This window comes from Hermetia illucens, chromosome 6 (assembly GCF_905115235.1).
Source record: "Hermetia illucens chromosome 6, iHerIll2.2.curated.20191125, whole genome shotgun sequence".
Taxonomy (NCBI): Eukaryota; Metazoa; Arthropoda; class Insecta; order Diptera; family Stratiomyidae; genus Hermetia; species Hermetia illucens.
The window spans coordinates 29552610-29571235 of NC_051854.1; the positions used below are offsets into that span (position 1 = coordinate 29552610).

The 18626-nt window shown below is 38.8% G+C and overlaps 1 protein-coding gene across 8 annotated transcripts in view; it reads right to left on the bottom strand.

Moving 5' to 3' along the window:
* Window positions 1-18626, bottom strand: part of LOC119660590 (serine/arginine repetitive matrix protein 2) — a 187048-nt gene that overhangs the window by 70603 nt on the left and 97819 nt on the right. For 5 of the 8 annotated variants that reach the window (XR_005250455.1, XM_038069260.1, XM_038069265.1 and 2 more), the window contains 4 exons: window positions 15090-15215; window positions 14675-14894; window positions 4450-4510; window positions 4138-4357 (listed from right to left, as the gene is read on the bottom strand). Coding sequence is in view for 7 of the 8 variants with exons in the window: in XM_038069260.1 (XP_037925188.1) it covers window positions 4138-4357; window positions 4450-4510; window positions 14675-14894; window positions 15090-15215 (627 nt within the window). In the remaining variant the exon portion in view is untranslated. The remainder of the gene's footprint in view (window positions 1-4137; window positions 4358-4449; window positions 4511-14674; window positions 14895-15089; window positions 15216-18626) is intronic. The other 3 variants (XM_038069262.1, XM_038069264.1, XM_038069261.1) reach the window with 3 other exon arrangements.

The window sequence follows — 18626 nt, forward strand, 5'->3', positions numbered from 1 at the left end:
TAGTCTTCTTGACTTGTTTTTTTCTTCCTTTGCTGAAGATTATTTAGGAGCTGGTGCCTTAGTAGGGCAGGCTCGAGAAATGCAGTATGATTGGAAAGCGGCCTAGCAAAGAAATCCTTAGAGCTGAATAGTTGGTCTAGGTCCGACATATTGGTGGAGTAGTTCAAGGCACGCCTGCTATATGGCATCTTTTCTCCATATGGAAACAAAAAGAGCTAGTGCTGTAGTCTAAAACTGGCGAACCCTTTCTTGAACAATCGTTGTACAGACCAAGTACCTTGGATGCCAAGGGGGAAATTCTTGAACCAGTAATCTACACCAGATTGTTCTTCGCTATTGAGAGCCAGGCCGGTATTATGATATGAAAGGTCCAGCTTTATACACTTTTGTTACGTAGCAGTAGAATTACCTCGAAGAAAGCCAGTATAGAGAGCAAATCAATCTCCCATGCTACTTCGCTCCGAATACTCGCACGCCCACCTAAACCAAGCCCACAAGTTCTCACGATTTTTTTATTGCTACGAAAGATTGATGTTTGAACTTTTCATACTCAATTGCAGAATTGGCAATTATGGATTTTTGCTGATTCTAGCAAACACAAAATTAAAATAAAAGTCGAGTCGAGGATAGGAAAAGAGCCCGTCTTAGTTCCTACACTGGACAGGTTGGTCACTAGCTGGCTCCAAGCCGATTCTGACCATCTTTAAAATAGAGTTCTGCCGGAGATTCTAGATTAGGAAATTCTTAGAAATTCCCGTTGGCCCTGAGCCGAGGGTATTTGCTACGCTTTCGTCCGATGGACCTCATGTGCTTATCAGCCGGTGGTTCTAGGACATTGCATAGTTAGATTTTGGCCCGAAACTGCAGTTTGTACAAATCTATATGTAACCATAGGTTTTGATTGTACATAATAGAAAAGATTAATAAAGAACTATCTTCTAGGCGAGGTTGTTCTTTTAATTTAGGCTAGGAGCAGTGACAGTAGGGGGTAAAACCCAGATGGGGCTGGGTACAAGTATATAAGCTAGAGAAGCTAGCGAAGCCTTAAAGGAACTCCTGCACTTTGGGAAATAGGTCCCAAGGCGCATAGTGGCGGCAGGTAACATTACCGCGGCTGAAAATTTGGCTTATCGATATTACAAACAAATCGGGAACCCGGAAGCTAAATGCTTCAGGTATGAAAAGTTTTGTGTATTACTTATATAAGCATATTTGAACGGGCATTTGTCCCATTTGTACTTAGCTCGTAATGTTTATGCACTTATTTTGCCAGACCATTTACTTTACTATGACACTGACAGTCAACACGTAGGTCAATGTGCATTGACCACTATTTTTTCCCAGATATTTGGATGGGATGGTTTCTGAGAGCGGGTCCTTGAAGTAACTGATCCATTTCGGACCCCAGCACTCCATCCCTTTGCAACCAACGTCAAAATTAATATCTGCTTCGGAAAGAACTGGTATTCCACACGACTGTACTCGGTAAAAAAAATCGTACACCTCCTTTTGCGTGCATGGGAACACCCCGCCTTCCCTTAAAACTCAATGTGCAACTATGTTATTCACTGCATATAATGGGATTCAGAAAGATGGGACTTTCTACCAAATTTCGTTTTAATAGGAGTAACCGTTTCAGAAATATAGGTGTGACAGATTGACAGACAGACGGGCGGACAGACGATAAGCCGATTTTAATAAAGTTTTTTTTTTGCTACTTCACGCAGTGGCGCGGTAGTTCTTCGCTGAAAAGACGTATAATCGTAAATCGTAAGCGGAAGACCGTGCAAATCTAGAGTAGAGCCCATTAGGTCAGAAAGATATTGCTCCATACCTAACTGCACAACTGACTCAATGTACAATTTGACAATATGCCATGCTTAACTTGGAACCTGTATTTGCTTTTATGTCAAAGATGGGATAATTAGCCAAACAAAACTACAGCGGGCCTAAAGAGTTGCTTTGCAAGATGTCATGCCTGATTGGTCCCTCTGATGTTTGTGAGGATAGCTAGCTTAGTGTTCAATTCTTCTATTCCCAGAATAAAAACAACATTCGGCTTGATTTTGTATAAGCGTTACACTTGTAGTAACCAGGAATGTGGTATCGAATCACAGGCTGATTTATAATCGATGTAGGCTGTCGAGATGTTTCGTTTCTGACGAAAGGCTTGATCGGTTGTAAACTGTTGTTATCGGCCTCGGGAGCCTTTTGCGCATCTTCTCTATTCCTCAGTTATCAATTTGTGAACATTAAGATTATGAGATGTTTGCGCTGGGAACTGAGGGAAGTAATTTGTAACTGATATTAAGACATGTTATTAGTAATCATTTTGAAGAGAAACAGGCACCCTGTTTCTTGGGGATAGGAAAGGTTATCCCTTTGGCAAAAAATGGTGGCAATACGGTTTATAAGCGCGTCATGGAGTTGATGTCTGTAGCCTCGTGGATTCTGTTCCAAATTCGTAATACGATAAATTTGTTGCATTGGTTCGTCCAAACCATACGACGACTAGCTCTTCCGTCTCGGTGGTTAACACCATAGCCGCCAAAACGTGCAAGGGTGAAGAGCCGCCCTGTTGAGCGAATCCATGTCGGATATTGTTTTCGGATCAGTGTGGTTCCACTAACAGAATTTAGGTTATTGTTCCCAATTTCTTAAAACCACTGAGTCTTGCAAGAAGCCCAAATTTTGCAATGTAACATGGTTAAAAAAAGACAACTAAAGGTTTCGTCCAGGGCAGAAGCAACTCATCAGACGCTGCCTCTGCTCTGGGAGTAGCGCACCCGAAGTTGGCAACAGGTGGAAAACGCTCCTTTTTATATAATCGCAAACACCACAAGGATGCGAATTTTATCCAAGTTTAAGGCGCCGATAGTTTGACTTTAATTTAGACCAAAGCCAGGTTTTTATTTAGGATGTGGAGCATGTGCGTGGATGGTTACATGCACAAATAGGAAAGGCAATTGTAGAGAAACCGCTGGAATACAGTGCAATGCGACTGTAATTCATCCGATAGGCGCGTCAATTCCTTTACCCTGCAGAATAGGAAAAATAGGTAAGGAAAGCAAACACAAAGGAAAACGTTGAGTTTGTCCGCGATTAATTATGTACAGGCTTTACCTGCGGGTCATGTCGCTATCGGCAGTCCATGACAGGCGCTTGGTCGAACGCAGCTCAGGTCGGGACTAAGTGGATGCGTACACATATAAGGATATAAAAAGGGGTCCCTGGCGACTACTGATGTACCTAGTTAACTAACAGACAAAAGTTTGGGTATGATATGGATGACAAAAATAGGGTTGCTTTGGCCAGTGCCAAACGAGGTTGTGCTCGGCGCACTGTAGAGGAATATCTTTTGTAATGACATTTCGATAGTTGAGGAGGCTAAGATAATGGATTGCCCCAATGGAATGAGAAGGATTATAGTTACAGAACATCCAAAATGTTATCAGGATCTTGGTTGGATAAGACTGAGAACGGGATTTGGTGCACTTTATCTTATTTACATGTTGAGCCTATAAAGTAATATAATGAAAGAAAATAGTAGATCCCCTTTTTGCAGGTATAGGGTTTGAGCTTATAACTCGGGTGACGTACTTCTTAGTTCGGTAGAGGATTCGATAGGTTTTGCATCCACCAGTATAAACTGGTACCTTTGTTGGTTCTCATAACGGGGCTCTGATTGTGAACACAAAGTCTACCTGTGTCTTAAGAGGACCATGGGGTTAGGTCTAAGTGGCGGGTACTCGCGTAAAATCACCAGGACTTAACCTCAGTAATTAAGGCATCATTTGAAGCAGGGCGAGCATAGAAGTATATTTTCATACTAGCAACAAATCGAATAACGTACCCACAGAAAAGGGTTGGTTCCTTAGAGTTGATTATTATATTTTTTATTTTTCCGAATACGTATTTCGGCACCTACCTGTTGTTTTCTTCAACGGAATGAACATGTTCATTCCTTGATCGTCTCGATTGAATGAAGGAAGTATGTGGAATAAATACAGAGAGTAGTCTCTTATACGAATCGGCAAGATCAAGCTGTTCTTTTAGAAACGTAAACGTCATATCCAACCCTAGACTTGTTTCTATCCTTTTGTGTATAAATTACGATGAAATGCAAGCATCTCTCACCTTATATTCACCAGCTTTCTTTCGAAGTTCAATTACATCCTTATACCATTCTTCACCATATGGTCCTGTTCCGTTAACTAAAGTCTTACTATCAGCATTTTGCTCCGCCCTTTCTTCGCTGAAACCAAAGTTCTCCTTTCGTGTAAGCGACCGATGATGACGTTCCTGCTCCGCCATTTGTGTAAAAGGACGATTAGATTTTTGCTCCGTATTCGCTTGCCTAAGTAAAGATTAATCGTTCGGTCACATGCATACTATTAGAATCTAATCTTATGTAAGATATTGTAAAATCGAAAAATATATTAATATTACTTTTCGATAGGTTTTCGCTCCTCTGCATCGTTCACGAGCGGTTCCAGTTCATAAGCTGTAGCTGGAATTTTGCATAGAAAATGTTAAACATTAAAAACTGTTTGGTTTGCTTTTAGAGAAATAGAAATTATTTTACATGAAAGTGATTGTTAAATTATTTATTTATGATTAAGTGCAGCTGGTGCTTTTGCTTGGGATCTTCGTTACGCTCATAATCTAAACAAAGTCGAGGAAAATAATTCAAAACAAATCAATTACTTATTTTTTGAAATTATTTATTGTTGTAGTAAAATTATCTTGATCCCGATATGATCTTTATCACTTCACAACAAGCAAACAAATGATACCTAATCAAGATGGCTTTCAGTTGTTGATTACATAAGTTTCTTCAACACGTGATAAATGATTACATTCCAGATGGGCTTACGTTAAAAGGAAACATGCTTTCAGATCGGAAAATGTCTTGCATGTCACCTATAAAAACGTTTAATGTAACTGGGGTCAAAATAAACATCTTACTTAAAAAATAACCATGATTTATTTCTAGCAAAACCACAATGGGAAAAGACATTATACCCAACCAAAAGTGGGATCAAAAGGACAGAGATTCAACATTTTATTCGATTCCTTAAAGCAAATAAAGCACCGGGTGTGGATTAGTGATGCGGGAGATCACCCTAGTATGTGATGTGATATTACATTACAATCTTACTCGGTAATATTTTACGATGTTTTGAGATGTGATATCACAACGACTTCAAAATTCCTAAACATTATTTATTACCTAGAAGTAATATGCATTTCTTTCGTTTTGTTCGGCATTGTGCAAAGAATTTCCCATTTTCAAAAAGTAGGTATTCACGGAAACCCGAATTAATTTTTTTAAGCGAAAAACTACCAAGAGAGCAGTGAATTGTAACACTAACAGAGTTGCAGGCGGTAGTCGGAATTGGCTTCACTTCTCTAGAGGGTGATCATGGGAGAAGTTGTGATGTTAAGCGATATTGTGATGTTTTGATGATGAGTGGTGTTCGGTAATATTTGATGGTGGCAATATGATGTTCAGCTTTAAGGTCATACTACCTTTTATGACATTATGTATATCAATTATTATAGTGCGGATATCGGCAGAATTATGGAAAAGTGGTTGCAATTTTATCACAGATAGACAGAAAGGCGCCTGATAAATGACAGAAAAGTAAGCTTGGTCCGCTTCTCGTAAAGGGGGAAACTTCACAAGAAGCGGACCAACCTCGAAAACAGACTGTAGTGGAGAATAGGCTAAATCTAAAGATAGTCGACGTATTATAAACAGAATTCTTGTATTGAATACAACGAGAGTATTTGCACATGGCAAAAAGGGGGAGGGAACCTTCTTCAAAGTGGAGCTTGAATCGTACTTGATGGAGCAACAAAAGGAACCGGACTACCAATTAATGAGTGCAACATTAAAAATCTAATAGATTTTATTTATATAGAAAGGATTGGAAACATGCACAATTCGATCGAAAGACTAACTGAGTTAGCCAATAGAATTTGTTTTTTGGTTCTTCTGCTCATCTAGACCCTTGAATAGAGAAGTGAAGTTCTGCCTAGCGTAAAATGGTAGTCATTAGTCAAGTTTGGACAGAGAATCAAGGTGAGTAAAAGCGGAATGAATATAGTTGTCACAAAATTGGGGAGTCTTTGTCCTACTATAAATTGATTTCCATTCAGTTGTCAAGAATTTATTTTTCGAGTATTCATACCGAATTTCTTTGATAAACTCTTCAAATGGACATCTGAATGGAGGCTTGAACAAGATACCAATCGCACCCATGTCCTTATGCTATTCCACGTTTTGCTTCTTCTGTCTCTGTTAAGGTATACAAACCAAGTGAGCGTGGGTGCTTTTTGATAACGGGTCATAAGTGATTAAGAACGCTAAATCATCACATAAGTTCAGGGAAGTCAAATAATCTTGAAAACGATCGAGATCTCTTGTTATCATCGGGAGGTGTTGTACAACTTTCCTACGCACAAATGAGCTTCTCACACCTTTTGAATTAGTTATAACTAGAAAGCATTGCGTAATTCTGTTTATTGCTAAGAAACGCTTAGGCTTTTTAGAAAGCAAGAAAACAAGCAATGCTGTAACTGTCCCACTCGTTTTGAGGATTAAAAGCTGATATTCATTACATCTTTTTTTGGGAAATGTATCTAAATACAATTGAAATTCGTAACCTTCTAACATGTATATGCTCATATTAAGTTGTTGACAATGGTGCGCTATCTATGCTAGAACGGACACTTCGATTATGGATCGATTGGATGTACGTGCCCCTTCATAGCTATGTGAAGGTCCATGCGTGCTTTATCCGATTTCAATGGCAGCTCCAACAAAAGTTGAACGCTATGGCCCTAACCTAATTAAAGCGTAAAGCGAAGTAGAAAAGAGTGTCAACTTTGCGGACTTTGACCCTTGGAAAGGTGCATAAGGTGGTGGTGAAGAAACTGAAACTGACACGGAAAACTGAAGTTACGAAGCTACTGGATGTATAATATTTTACAACGGCGAACCCGGCAACAAAAATGGACGAAAGATTTACGCACTTTTTCATGGAACGTACGCTCCTTGTATAGAGAAGGAGCTCCTAAGGCTAATATAACAGCGTTGAAAGAGATGGCGGAGAGCGACCGGCTTCGTGGAGAAGAGCCACTACACCATATATTATAATGGTCATCCGATAAGCCAAGCACTCGGAGTAGGTTTCTAAGTCAGCCAAAAAAATGAAAGCTGCTGTTATCTGCTTTGGAAAGATAAGTGAACGGCTATGTACTCTGCGTTTGCGTGGCAAATTTCGAAATATAAGTGTTATTAACGTTCACGCTCGTTCAGCAGAGACTGCAGAGTCGGAGTAGGGTACCTTCTACGAGGCAGCAAAATAGACTCTCGAACCCTATCCGAGGTATGATATCAAAATCATACTTGGAGATTAGTCAACAGTCAACTAGGGGCGATGCCGGTATACAGGCGTTATTTTGTGACCCATAGTTTACACAAAACCAAAAATGATAATGGACTGGACGTTCCACAAATATACGTTGGCCTCTCTAGACGGGAACACTTTCAGCCAAATTGACCACGTGCCAATCGGGCCACGGACGCCTCGAGCTCCATTAACAATACCATCTCAAATCCCCTCTGACAATCAGGTGAGAGTGAATACTGAAGCCTCCCATAGCAGAATCTTTCGTAACACCTATAGGGAGGAAATGGATACCGCAATAACTGCAGGTAACAGAGATTCTGGAGATGAAATATCTGCAAATGATTTTCACAACCACTTGAAGAACGTTTTCATTGGTACGGCCACAAACATATTTGGGGACAGTCGTGAAAAAAGTCAGAACGGCTTGTTCCACGGTGAATGTAAGCTAGCAACGGAACGGAAGAATGCTGCATATTGGGTAATGATGCACTCTCAAAAACCGTGGGCACACACAGGGACCTACCACGAATTTCGTCGAGTGGGTAAGCAACTTTACGCTGAGAAAAAGGAAGCCTGCAGGAACTAACAGGTCTGTGAATTCGAGAAGCACATGGAGCAACCACACCAGGCGCGGAAGTTTTGCCAACCGGTCATCAGAATGAAGCTTTACATACCTCGATGCTCATCCTGCCGAGAGAAAAAGAGTAATTTGATTTCCGACCAAATGGGCATATTGAAATGATGGGTTGAGTACTTTGAGAACTGCTGAACAACTAAAACACAGCGAATTGTAGGTCCCGCCAACTAAAAGCAAAAAATCATAAGGCGCCAGGAGCCGAACTGGCTAAATATGGAGGCGACCAATTACACCGAGCGGTTCATCAACTGGTGTTTAAGATGTGGGACAGCAACAAATCACAAGCGCGACAAGCGATGGAAAAACTGTTAGAATATGACCATTAGTTGCAACATCTTTTCATCGGCTTCAAGGCCGCCTGTGATAGCATAGACAGGATAAATTTGAAGACAATTATGAAAGAAATCGGCATCTCGACCAACTTAATAAGACTGGTTAGGCTGATTCTGGTCAATCTGGGAGGCCACGTAAATGTAGCAGGATCACTCTCGTGACCATTTACCATCAAAAACGGACTAGGACAAGGTATGCCCCATCATACATCTCTTTTAACCTGTCCCTAGAAAATGTGATCCGCAATGCTGATGTAAGTGCAAGAGGCACCATGCTCTTGACGTCTACCCAACTACTGACCTATGTTGAAGATATTAACATTAACGAACCCGGCCGCACGTGATGCAGGGTTGCACATTAATAAAGGTCAGACGAAGTACCTTCTGTCAACGTCAGCACTAAAGACCAACGAAGCAATAACGTTAAGTGGAACAATAAAAATAACGGACTACAACTTTGAAACTGTTGATAATAAATTACGCTTCAATAGATTGTTGTACGCGGGTCACTTAATCCGCATGGGTGAAGATGATGCACTTCGGAAAGTCAATAAAGGTAAGGGCGATATCGATGGTAGAAAAGTAAGACGTGGCGGATCCTGCCTCAGAGGAAGCGAAAGCATAGACCAGGATGCCAGAAAGTTTTTAAGGAGATCCGATTGATGAACCTCGGCGCAAAACCGCGATGTCTGCAGTTCCTTACTAAGGCAGGCCTAGACCGGATACTGGTTGATGATGATGACGAAAATACACTTTTGCGGTGATCCCGCCAGAGCAAATGGTGTTTAGGGGCTTATGAGTCTTGGTTGCCGTCCCCACGTTTCTTGTCTTTAGAACTTCGCAGGTAATCCATCCACTAGCCGGGTTTCCTTAAATTCTTATTGGTATTGAGTAGCTCCTTGAAATATTGTCATATCTCCAAGTCACCGTTCATTCTACAGATCTCATCATTTATACGTTTTCTGTTTTCTTTCCGTAAATTTTGACATCTTAGTTCTACGTATGTGTCTCGTTCGAATCTTGTAGGTGGCTTGTGTTTATGAAGTATTTTTCTCATGGATTTGCTGCTGATACTCTTCGTTAAACGATTATTTTCGTCGAGGTTCTTGCCCGATGATTTTCTCAGCAGCCCCCGTGATTGCGCTTTTCATTTGACTCCATTTTACATCATGCTATTGGCGTCCTGGTGTTGGTTCAGGTTCAGCGTGATTTGTTCTTCTAGCGTTTCGATATACATATTTCGGTGCCATTTCTCCCTTCTGCAGCTTTTCAATTTTTAACCTGATAGCTGGGGTAAGCCCCCTACTCCCATTATTTGCTATCCGAGATCAATACAATAAGCTTACAAGTCAGTGGTCGTTGTTGCCTAGTCCACGCGAAGATGTAGCTCGTTTCTCAATGATCAATCTGGTTGAACGTTTTTCCATCTGGTGAGTTCAATGTTCTCCTGTGGATCCTGTTTGTATTTCAATCGAATTATGGTGGATGCAGTGTGTAACATAGTAGGTTCGAATACTACGTCAATCACAGTTCTAAATGTTGAAACGGAAAAGTCAGCCACATAAATATCCAAAACTGAGCGGAGTAGCAGCAAAGAGTATCGTGGAAGCCGGCAACAACTAAAGCTTTCCGACGTGAGGCAGATTTGTGCAAAATCGTAATCATGATTACTTGATTATGATTAAGAATTTCATGATTACATGATTGTGATCAAATTTTTAGGATGATATGATTTGGGGCTAACGCCCAGTCCAATTGGAGCACACAGCAAGACAGAATATTGCCATGGTGTATTGGCAGGTGTATGTGCGTTTTAAAAAACTATTATTAAATGATGTCTGGTTTAGGGAATGGCCTCTGTTCGCCTCAGACAACAGGCATACTGACAAATGAGTGTACCTATGTCAGACACATTTGTCCATCCGAACCGTACTTCACAATAATTGCCCCCAATGCACCATATATATGTACATATGTTTCTGAATTGAAAATATTGGTATATTTGTGGGCATTTGAATTCACCATTTCAGCTGGCTACGGACGCGATTGCAGATATGTATGAATTATGTATATGCCCACAAATTGAAATCAATCGATCACATAGCCAATTTCGGGTCATCTATATGTGTACCGTGAGGGGTTGTTTGCATATTCACGCCGAAATGGTGAATTGAAATGCGTATAAATATGTTTGTGCTGCAATCGCTGCCGCACCCCAATAGGGCAGCCAAAGCAGTTGAGAGCTGCATTGTAGATCTCTGCAGGTACTACTGTAGTTGGGGAATCAAGATAAACGAGGGAAAACGCAAATCTGCACTTTTAGGAGAAAATCTAGATACTTAGGTCCTAGAGGCATCCACAGGAAAGCCAAACGCTTGAAAATGAGAATCGAGAACACCACAGTGAGCAGATCTAGCTCGATCAAACACTTGGGAGTAACACTGCATGAACTCCTCAAGTTCAAACCTCACCTTCAGCCCGCTATCAGCAACGCACGCGGTGCCGTCAGTGGCATCCACTATCTTCTTCGCAAGACAGTAGGTCTCAGCACCAAAACCAAACTGACTCTGTATAATACTCTGATAAGACCCCTTATCTGCTACGGAGCATCAACTTGGATCTCATGCTCCAACAGTGCCATGGCAAATGTGAGGCATTCGAACGCCGAATCCTTAGACACTGCACAGGCTTGTCATACAATTGGAAGACCAAAAGGTCGGCAAAAACGCCGAAGTATATAGGCGAGCCAAAGTGAAACCACTTCGAGAATACGTTCTCACCTTACTGGAAAAGTTCTTCGAAAGATCGGAGACCACCCCAACCCATTAATTCGGCACCTCTACCAACAAGGTAAAACTTCCCCATTGGCCACATACTTAAGGCCCTGCCAAATCGTGAGTTTAACCCTCAAACTCAACATCCACACCCTTTTTGACACTCCTTGCCTGGTAGGGGTTGATAGAGGCTAAGCACAGGAATTTGTAATGTGCTTATTGTAGATATTAGTTAAGTATTTATTTATGTTAGGTCAAGTTATATTTAACTAGGTTAAGTAAGTAAATTTCTACCTTCTCGCTCCTTTAGTGCGGGCGAAGCTTTTTGAAAAAGTTAAGATTGTTATAGAATTGTCAAGATCAATGTATATAGAGAATAATATACACAAAGTAGAAAAGGTAGACCAAAACAACGGTGGCTTGATACACTGGATGGGATTTAAAAGCCTCGAGATTGCACCCAGATCAGACATTCGATAGAGCCACATGGCGAAATTGAGCACGATGAACCGACCCCACTTCTGAACGGGACAAAGGCTGAAGAAAAAGAAGTAAAGTAGAAAAAAGAGAAGGTCGGGTAATAGTCACCCATTTTATAGAGTTAAGTTCAATTAGCTATTATTTAAGCTAGTCGTAAGTGATCATTGTCTAGTTGTAAGTCACTATAGATAAATCAATTGAAATTGAAAAAAAAATCGCTGTCGGATTTGTCGAATCTCGATGTCATGATCCCTACAAATCTAGTTATGTAATAATAATTAAGTCATTTTTGTACCTATAGGATATAGGTCATATCTGAGTCATACGGATCTACAAATTTTGCTTGATCTAAAGATGTTACCTGATTTTGTATCCTAGGGAGAAAGGTCAGAAATAAGATCAGCTTCGAAAAGTGTTACCCACATGACCATATTGTGTGAAAAAAAATGTTACACCCTCCTTTCACATGTATTGGGAGACCCCCTCAAACTCAACACAAAATGGTGCGATTTGCAATATGTAGAGTGATTGACACACAACCTTGAAAAATAACACGATTTTAGCAAAGAGGCCGCGTCTGCGATGAAATCCTTCTTTCAAATAAACTCAAAATCGTGCCTTTATAGAGGTTATTAGTTTCACTCGTTTGCAGTAAACTAGTCATCAAAAGCTGATAAACAGAAATTCAGTTGTTTTTAAAACGGTTTTATCTTATATCAGCACAAAACCTTAAAAACCGTTCAGTCAATCAACAACTAAGCCAATTGTTACTTATTCCGCCCTTTGTATCCAATCCACTAAATTGTTGATTAAAATATTTGCGAACTAGTTAGTAATGGTGACTACGGTGATTTCATATAATTCCATGATTATGATTACGGCGATTACGGTTTCATGATTATATAATTACGTGATTGCAATCGTAATCATGGCCGTGGTTATGATTACAATCGTGTAATCACAAAATGACGTTTATTTCTGATTGTAATCGCAATCATAATCGTAATCATAATTATAATTATGATTTTGCCCAACTCTGCTGGAAGGAGTCGTTTGAAACGTGAAATAATGCTGGAACGGCTTTGCGCGGAAAGAATGTTGAGAATATTCGGCAACTTTTAGCCAGTGGAGATACGCATTAATGATAGATAAGAAAACCAATTTTATATAAAATCTGAGGGAGATAACTATCTACCAAAAACTGGATAAGATTCATCAAATAACTCCAAAGGTCAAAATCGAAACTGAACCTTCAATTCTCCATCGAAGCGTATGTAGAGTGACTTTGACACCGACTTATCTTTACTCTACTGAATATTGCAGAAACAACAAATAATTTGCGGTCTGTTTCGCTCAATGATAAAGTATGTAATCAAATATTTCGGGAATTGTTAAAGTGATTATCGCGGAATTTAGCAGGAGTCAGGGACTAAAATCCAAATGGCATAGTTAGGGTCTGACAGAGGAGACTTCTCATATCCATCGAAGGAAATTAAATTTATTTCCGGATGCTATCAGGCTGGTACATACATACATATCTATTAGGCATTAATTGAAAAGTTACTTTAGTCCTTTGTCAAATTGAGGTGGTGATATACCATAATTGTCTGGCTTTTGTTGCATAGTTTGTTACATACTTAAAAGCGCTCTAAAATACTCAGTTCTATATCTGAACCACCCAGCTTGTGGTCTTCATCTTACTTTGTGCAAACAATAGCCTACGAAAGGATAAAAGGATCTTTTGCTCGTATATTCGTATTTAAGAGCAATCATGGAGGATGGGAAAATTTGCTCCGCAAAGATTTACTTGTGCAAGAAAGAAATTTCAGACAAAGAAATTATTTGATATTAGTGTTATCAACCAAGGAAGACTCAATTTCAGGAGTTGTTATAGAGGTTGTCATATCGGATACAGATAATCGACTCGTTTTAGATAAAAGAATTGAGACAGTGAAAATTAAATTTTGTCCATTCAGAAAAGACCAAATGATTTATATTAAATGGAAATTGAATTTTTCCTCGACTTATTATCTAAATTGGCTCAAGCTACTAGAAAGCATTTTCTTTGAAGCTTCTTCATACTCTAGGCACTCTAGCTGCACCTAATTTGAATGCAGGATACTTAGCATTATTACGCGGCTTTTACATTTCGGAAGATTACACAATTTTCGATAGTTAAATGTACATAAAATCTTAAGTCTAGAATATGTGATATTATTTAACTGCAAAGAGCGGAAAGGATAATTTCAAGTATTTATACAATATTAGCATATCTGTGACAAGTACATAAAAAACAGCAGTATACGAATATTAACAAGAGTGTAATAATACCTGACAATAATACTGTAAGCTAAATCCAAATACATTGATCATAACAAATAAAAATGGTAATAAAGAAGGTAACTTAATTATATCAAAATGTAAATAGTATTTACGTAATATAATTCACATGTAGTTTAAAATGGCCGAAATGGAACTAAAGCGAGTAATTTGGGTGAAGTTGAATTGGATTTTCGGAAATAACTGATACCGTGGAAAGTAGCTATCAGATCACCATGATGGAAATATTCACAAAAGTAGCAAAAGAAATTCAGTTTTTCTTGTCAATTGTCTTCTTACATCAATTCAATTTAATCGTCATGCATAAGACAACTTCTTTATGAAAAAGATACGGCATATCAAAAAAGGACAATGTAAAAATCTGTTAAGGAAATATTATATAATAGATTTTAACACAAAAATATAATAAAACAAAATTGGAAAACTGCCATGTCTGCTTTCCTAATGCACAGAAAACTTGAAGAAAGGGTGCTTTTCTTACCATGCATTCAGCACTGAATTATTCAACTTCATCAAAAATGTCAAACCGACAACTGATTAGATTCATTATGTTGAAACAAAAAACATGATATCTAAAATCTTTTCAGATTCTACTAGCTTCATTCCACGGTACAATGTCTTGAATTTTTTTAGAGAAAAACCATAGAAAAAAGGTAAATTGCTTAAATTTAGCGACATTTCCGGTCGCACCTTCTTTTTCGTTTGCTGTGCGTTTTTTATGAACTGTTGGCATTGCATTCGTTTGTGATGATTTAATAGCTCCCATTGATAAAGACTTTCTAGGGGTATCTTGGGCATTATTTGAATCCCCTTTGATCGCCTTACGAACATGGGGCCAAACAAATTGTAGGCGATATTCTGTACTCAATTTTGTGATTGTCTTTTTGAACAGTCCACTAGACTCACCCGCCTGAAATGAGAGTGAAAAGATAAGGTTACATTGGAAACCAATAGATAAAAAATATAAAATTTATATTGTCAAGGATAAAGTACGTTCGGACGTACGCAAGTGGAAGAATAAAAATTTAACTTATTCTAGATAAATGTCTTTGTATAATGTGTTTTCGTGAAGAATTGTGCTTAAGTTTCTAGAGAAATGAAATACCTTTTCAGGAACAGTTCCGTTATGCCTGGCCGCGACATCATTCTCATAAGGATATGCCCTGCCATTAGCCACTCCTGGTGGACCTTCTGACTTACTTCGCCTCGAAGGTGTTCCCCGTTCCTCAGACTGAAATTAAAATGAATACATTTTCATGCTCTATCCATTCACATTTTATTGTAGACATTTCAATTAAATATCAATTTAAAAAAATCGATAACAAATTTAAGCTCTTCAGTTTCTCTTTTGAAAAGTACTCGAATTAAACAAAATGCATAAAAGATAGGTTATCATGAAAAGTTGAAGCATTTAACAAATTTTAGGATCAAATGGATTACGGTTGTCGGCTGCATGCACAACGTATTCATTTTAATTTTTCCCCATAGCTGGCAAAAAGCGATTTGCGTGCATAAATTTTAGAGTAGTTGTGGCAAACGTGCTGGTAAAATCTTACTTAACTTTCATAGCAGTGAATTGCTGGCAGTGATTTATAATTTTGTATATTGAAACACATTCAAACGGTTTTTAAGGACGAAACTTATTCCCAGATAACTCAGGTTGAATACGAACGTACATCTTCTTAGCTCTTGAGGCGGGCAGACCAGTAGAAAGCAATTATCTTTCCAGAAATTTCTATTTACCCATGACGTGTAAGACAATCGGGAAATGTAAACCAACCAATGAATTTTCCTTTCCACGAATCTCTCATTGCTAACACTTCAATTTCCACCCAAAATCCACAAAAAAGGAGAAAGAATTTAAGGAAATGTTCGGCACCATATACTCTCCCAACCAAAAAATCGAGAAGTGGCTCTTAAAAGAAGTTGAGAGTCTAAATCTACTAAGGTAAACCGAAGTTAAAACCAAGAAAGATGCTATTGATCGACTGAATAAAGTCGAAAACTACGAGACAACCAAATGATATAAAATCCCTGTTCCAGTGAGTGAAATCCTAAACTTGTTTGAAGAATGGATAAACACCCACGAGGAATCAGTCGAATGGAGAAAAGGAGTAAGCTATACAAAAAGCAGTATCTGGAGTGGCAAAGGGCAACCCATTCTTCTCTATTGTACGCAAAGTTTTTATGGAAATCTTTAAGAACACAGTTAGAATCGACGCACTTTCGGGTATTACGAATAACGAGGGAATGCCTATGATATGCGGAAAATCTATCACGGTACAAAGAAGACTAGAATTTACCATCGAATCTAGAAATGAAAGCGAACTACTATTCATCTTTATTATTTTTAATGAAGAAGAGAAGGAAGATTTGAGTATGCTTAATAGTTGTAAACTCAGAAACTGCCATCCCACACATACCAACCCTAGATCTCGGAAAAATGACGGTATACAAGGTCGTGATAGACAGTATGGCGATGATACCATTAAACAAAAGGCAAAGCCATAAACAAATAAACGACATACTCACACGACACAAAGGATAGCGTTCCGCAGAGAAGTAACGCATATAAAGGATATCTCAAGGAAAATGCGTTTAAAACAACAATCACAGCTTTCGACGCTATAAAAAAGTGAATATGGGACAGGACTAAAACCAAGCCACAATAACATATTGTGGTGAAAAGATTGTGACACTATGGCCTTTGCAGGCGGAGTCACACTGTCGCCAATCCTCCAGACTCATACCATTGATTTTTGGACAGAGATCTTAATAATTCGGGATGCGTTTCAAATATCGAAACAGTATTTAATCCTTCAAGGAAATGTAACAATTTGAACACAAAACCAAGTGGATATAGGGACATTAAAGTTGATTATTTTATCTTCCCAGTTACCATTGCATTAAACTGAGTAGCCTAGGTGATTTGGCAGTGTCAATGCTACCTGCGGTCCCGGTGTCAGGAACTTAAGGCAGTGTTTTCATGTGACACTGTCAAAAAACCGTTTTTTTTTGGATTTTTGTTTTGTAAATCTAGGTATCTACAAATAAGATACCGAAAGGATTTCGCCGGATCCGAAATGAAAAACCAGTTTTAAAGCAAGTTTTGCGCCACTTTCCACTGGATTTCCACCAAACTTTGAAGGAGTTTTTTTGAAAACCACGTTTTTCAAACTGGTTTCCACGATTTCTAAAGAACTAATAGACCGATTTGAGTACGTGTGTAGTATCGTTGCCGCAGCAAATTCTTTTTCTCGAGACCGCCATTTTAAAAATTGTTATGATAAACATTTATCAGAAAAGTATAGATTGAAAACAAAATCGCTACTTTTATTTCAGACAAACCGTATTTGCCATTTATTGCGAACCATCGATCCACATTTTTTAGAAGCCCTCTCTTTGAAAAGGAGCAGTGCCCAAATTGAGAAACTTTTTTTAAGAAAATATTAGTATTTTTTATAGTTTTAGGGTCAATGAATTTTAAAAATAAAACGCATTGGAAAATTGCAAGGTAAAATTTCAAAAAATTTCTCGAAAAAGAGCCGTCGCGTGAGAACACACCCTTACCTGAAAACAAGAGAGGTGGAGAAGGATCAGCCAGTTAAAATAAGACTGCATTGCTAGAACTCTGCTGAATACTATAAATAGAGAAAAGCGTCAAGCACTAATGGAGCTAATGGCCTGACAGGAAGCTAGTGTAAAGAAAAATCAAAACACTCAGGCTCTCTCTCGAAATGGCCGCCAGCGCGGCAACATTCTTTTTATTCATAGAATATCTTAGGTAAAGTAACAGTGAGACCCAGTTTATTAAAATAAAGTGGATTTGAAATTATATTTTAAAAAGATGGATTTAGAATTGTATTTTGATTTAATTGAAATAAAAAGACAACGAACGGAAAAGCACATCTTTTATTTAAAGGGAAAAGTCCCAAACTAAGATAGCCCAGTCAATCTCCGTTAGCTGCATCTGTAGGAATTGCAATAGCAATTTTCAATTTGCAAATGGGTGAAACAAATCGGGGAGTGGCAGAAGTGGAAAAATGCATTGACGGCGTATTGCAATGCCACCAAGAAAGCAAACTTCTGCTTCAGCGAATTCTTTGAAGGGATAGAACTAACCGCAGGAACATCCAAGTTTTACAAAGCTATAATCAAAGACAAGGCAATATCCTCAGTCTGTATGAAGAAAGAAGATGAAACATTTACCGAGAATGTGGAAGATAAGGTACATCTGCTTTTTAGAACTCATTTCTCGGGTTCCTACGCTACGGCGGAAAACAACACAACTCTCTCTAACACCCCAACTATTGGAAACTAGCAAAAAAGACATGCAGATAGATGCTAGAATAACATTAGCAGTGGAAACCGTTAAATCGCTCAAATCACGGAGTAGACAGCGTTTTCCCATCTCTACTTCAGAGAGGCTTAGAAATAATCTTAAGATTCTTCTAACGGTGACAAGGGACAGCATCACTTTGAGATATATACCAAGGACATGGGGCAGGCAAAGGTGGTCCTTATTTCGAAAGCGGATCCTAAAAATCTTTCAAATCTTAAGATCGTGTGTACTCAAAATGGTGGAGAAGATCAACTACATTAGATCCATTGTTGACTTTTTAGTACCAAATATATTAAATTT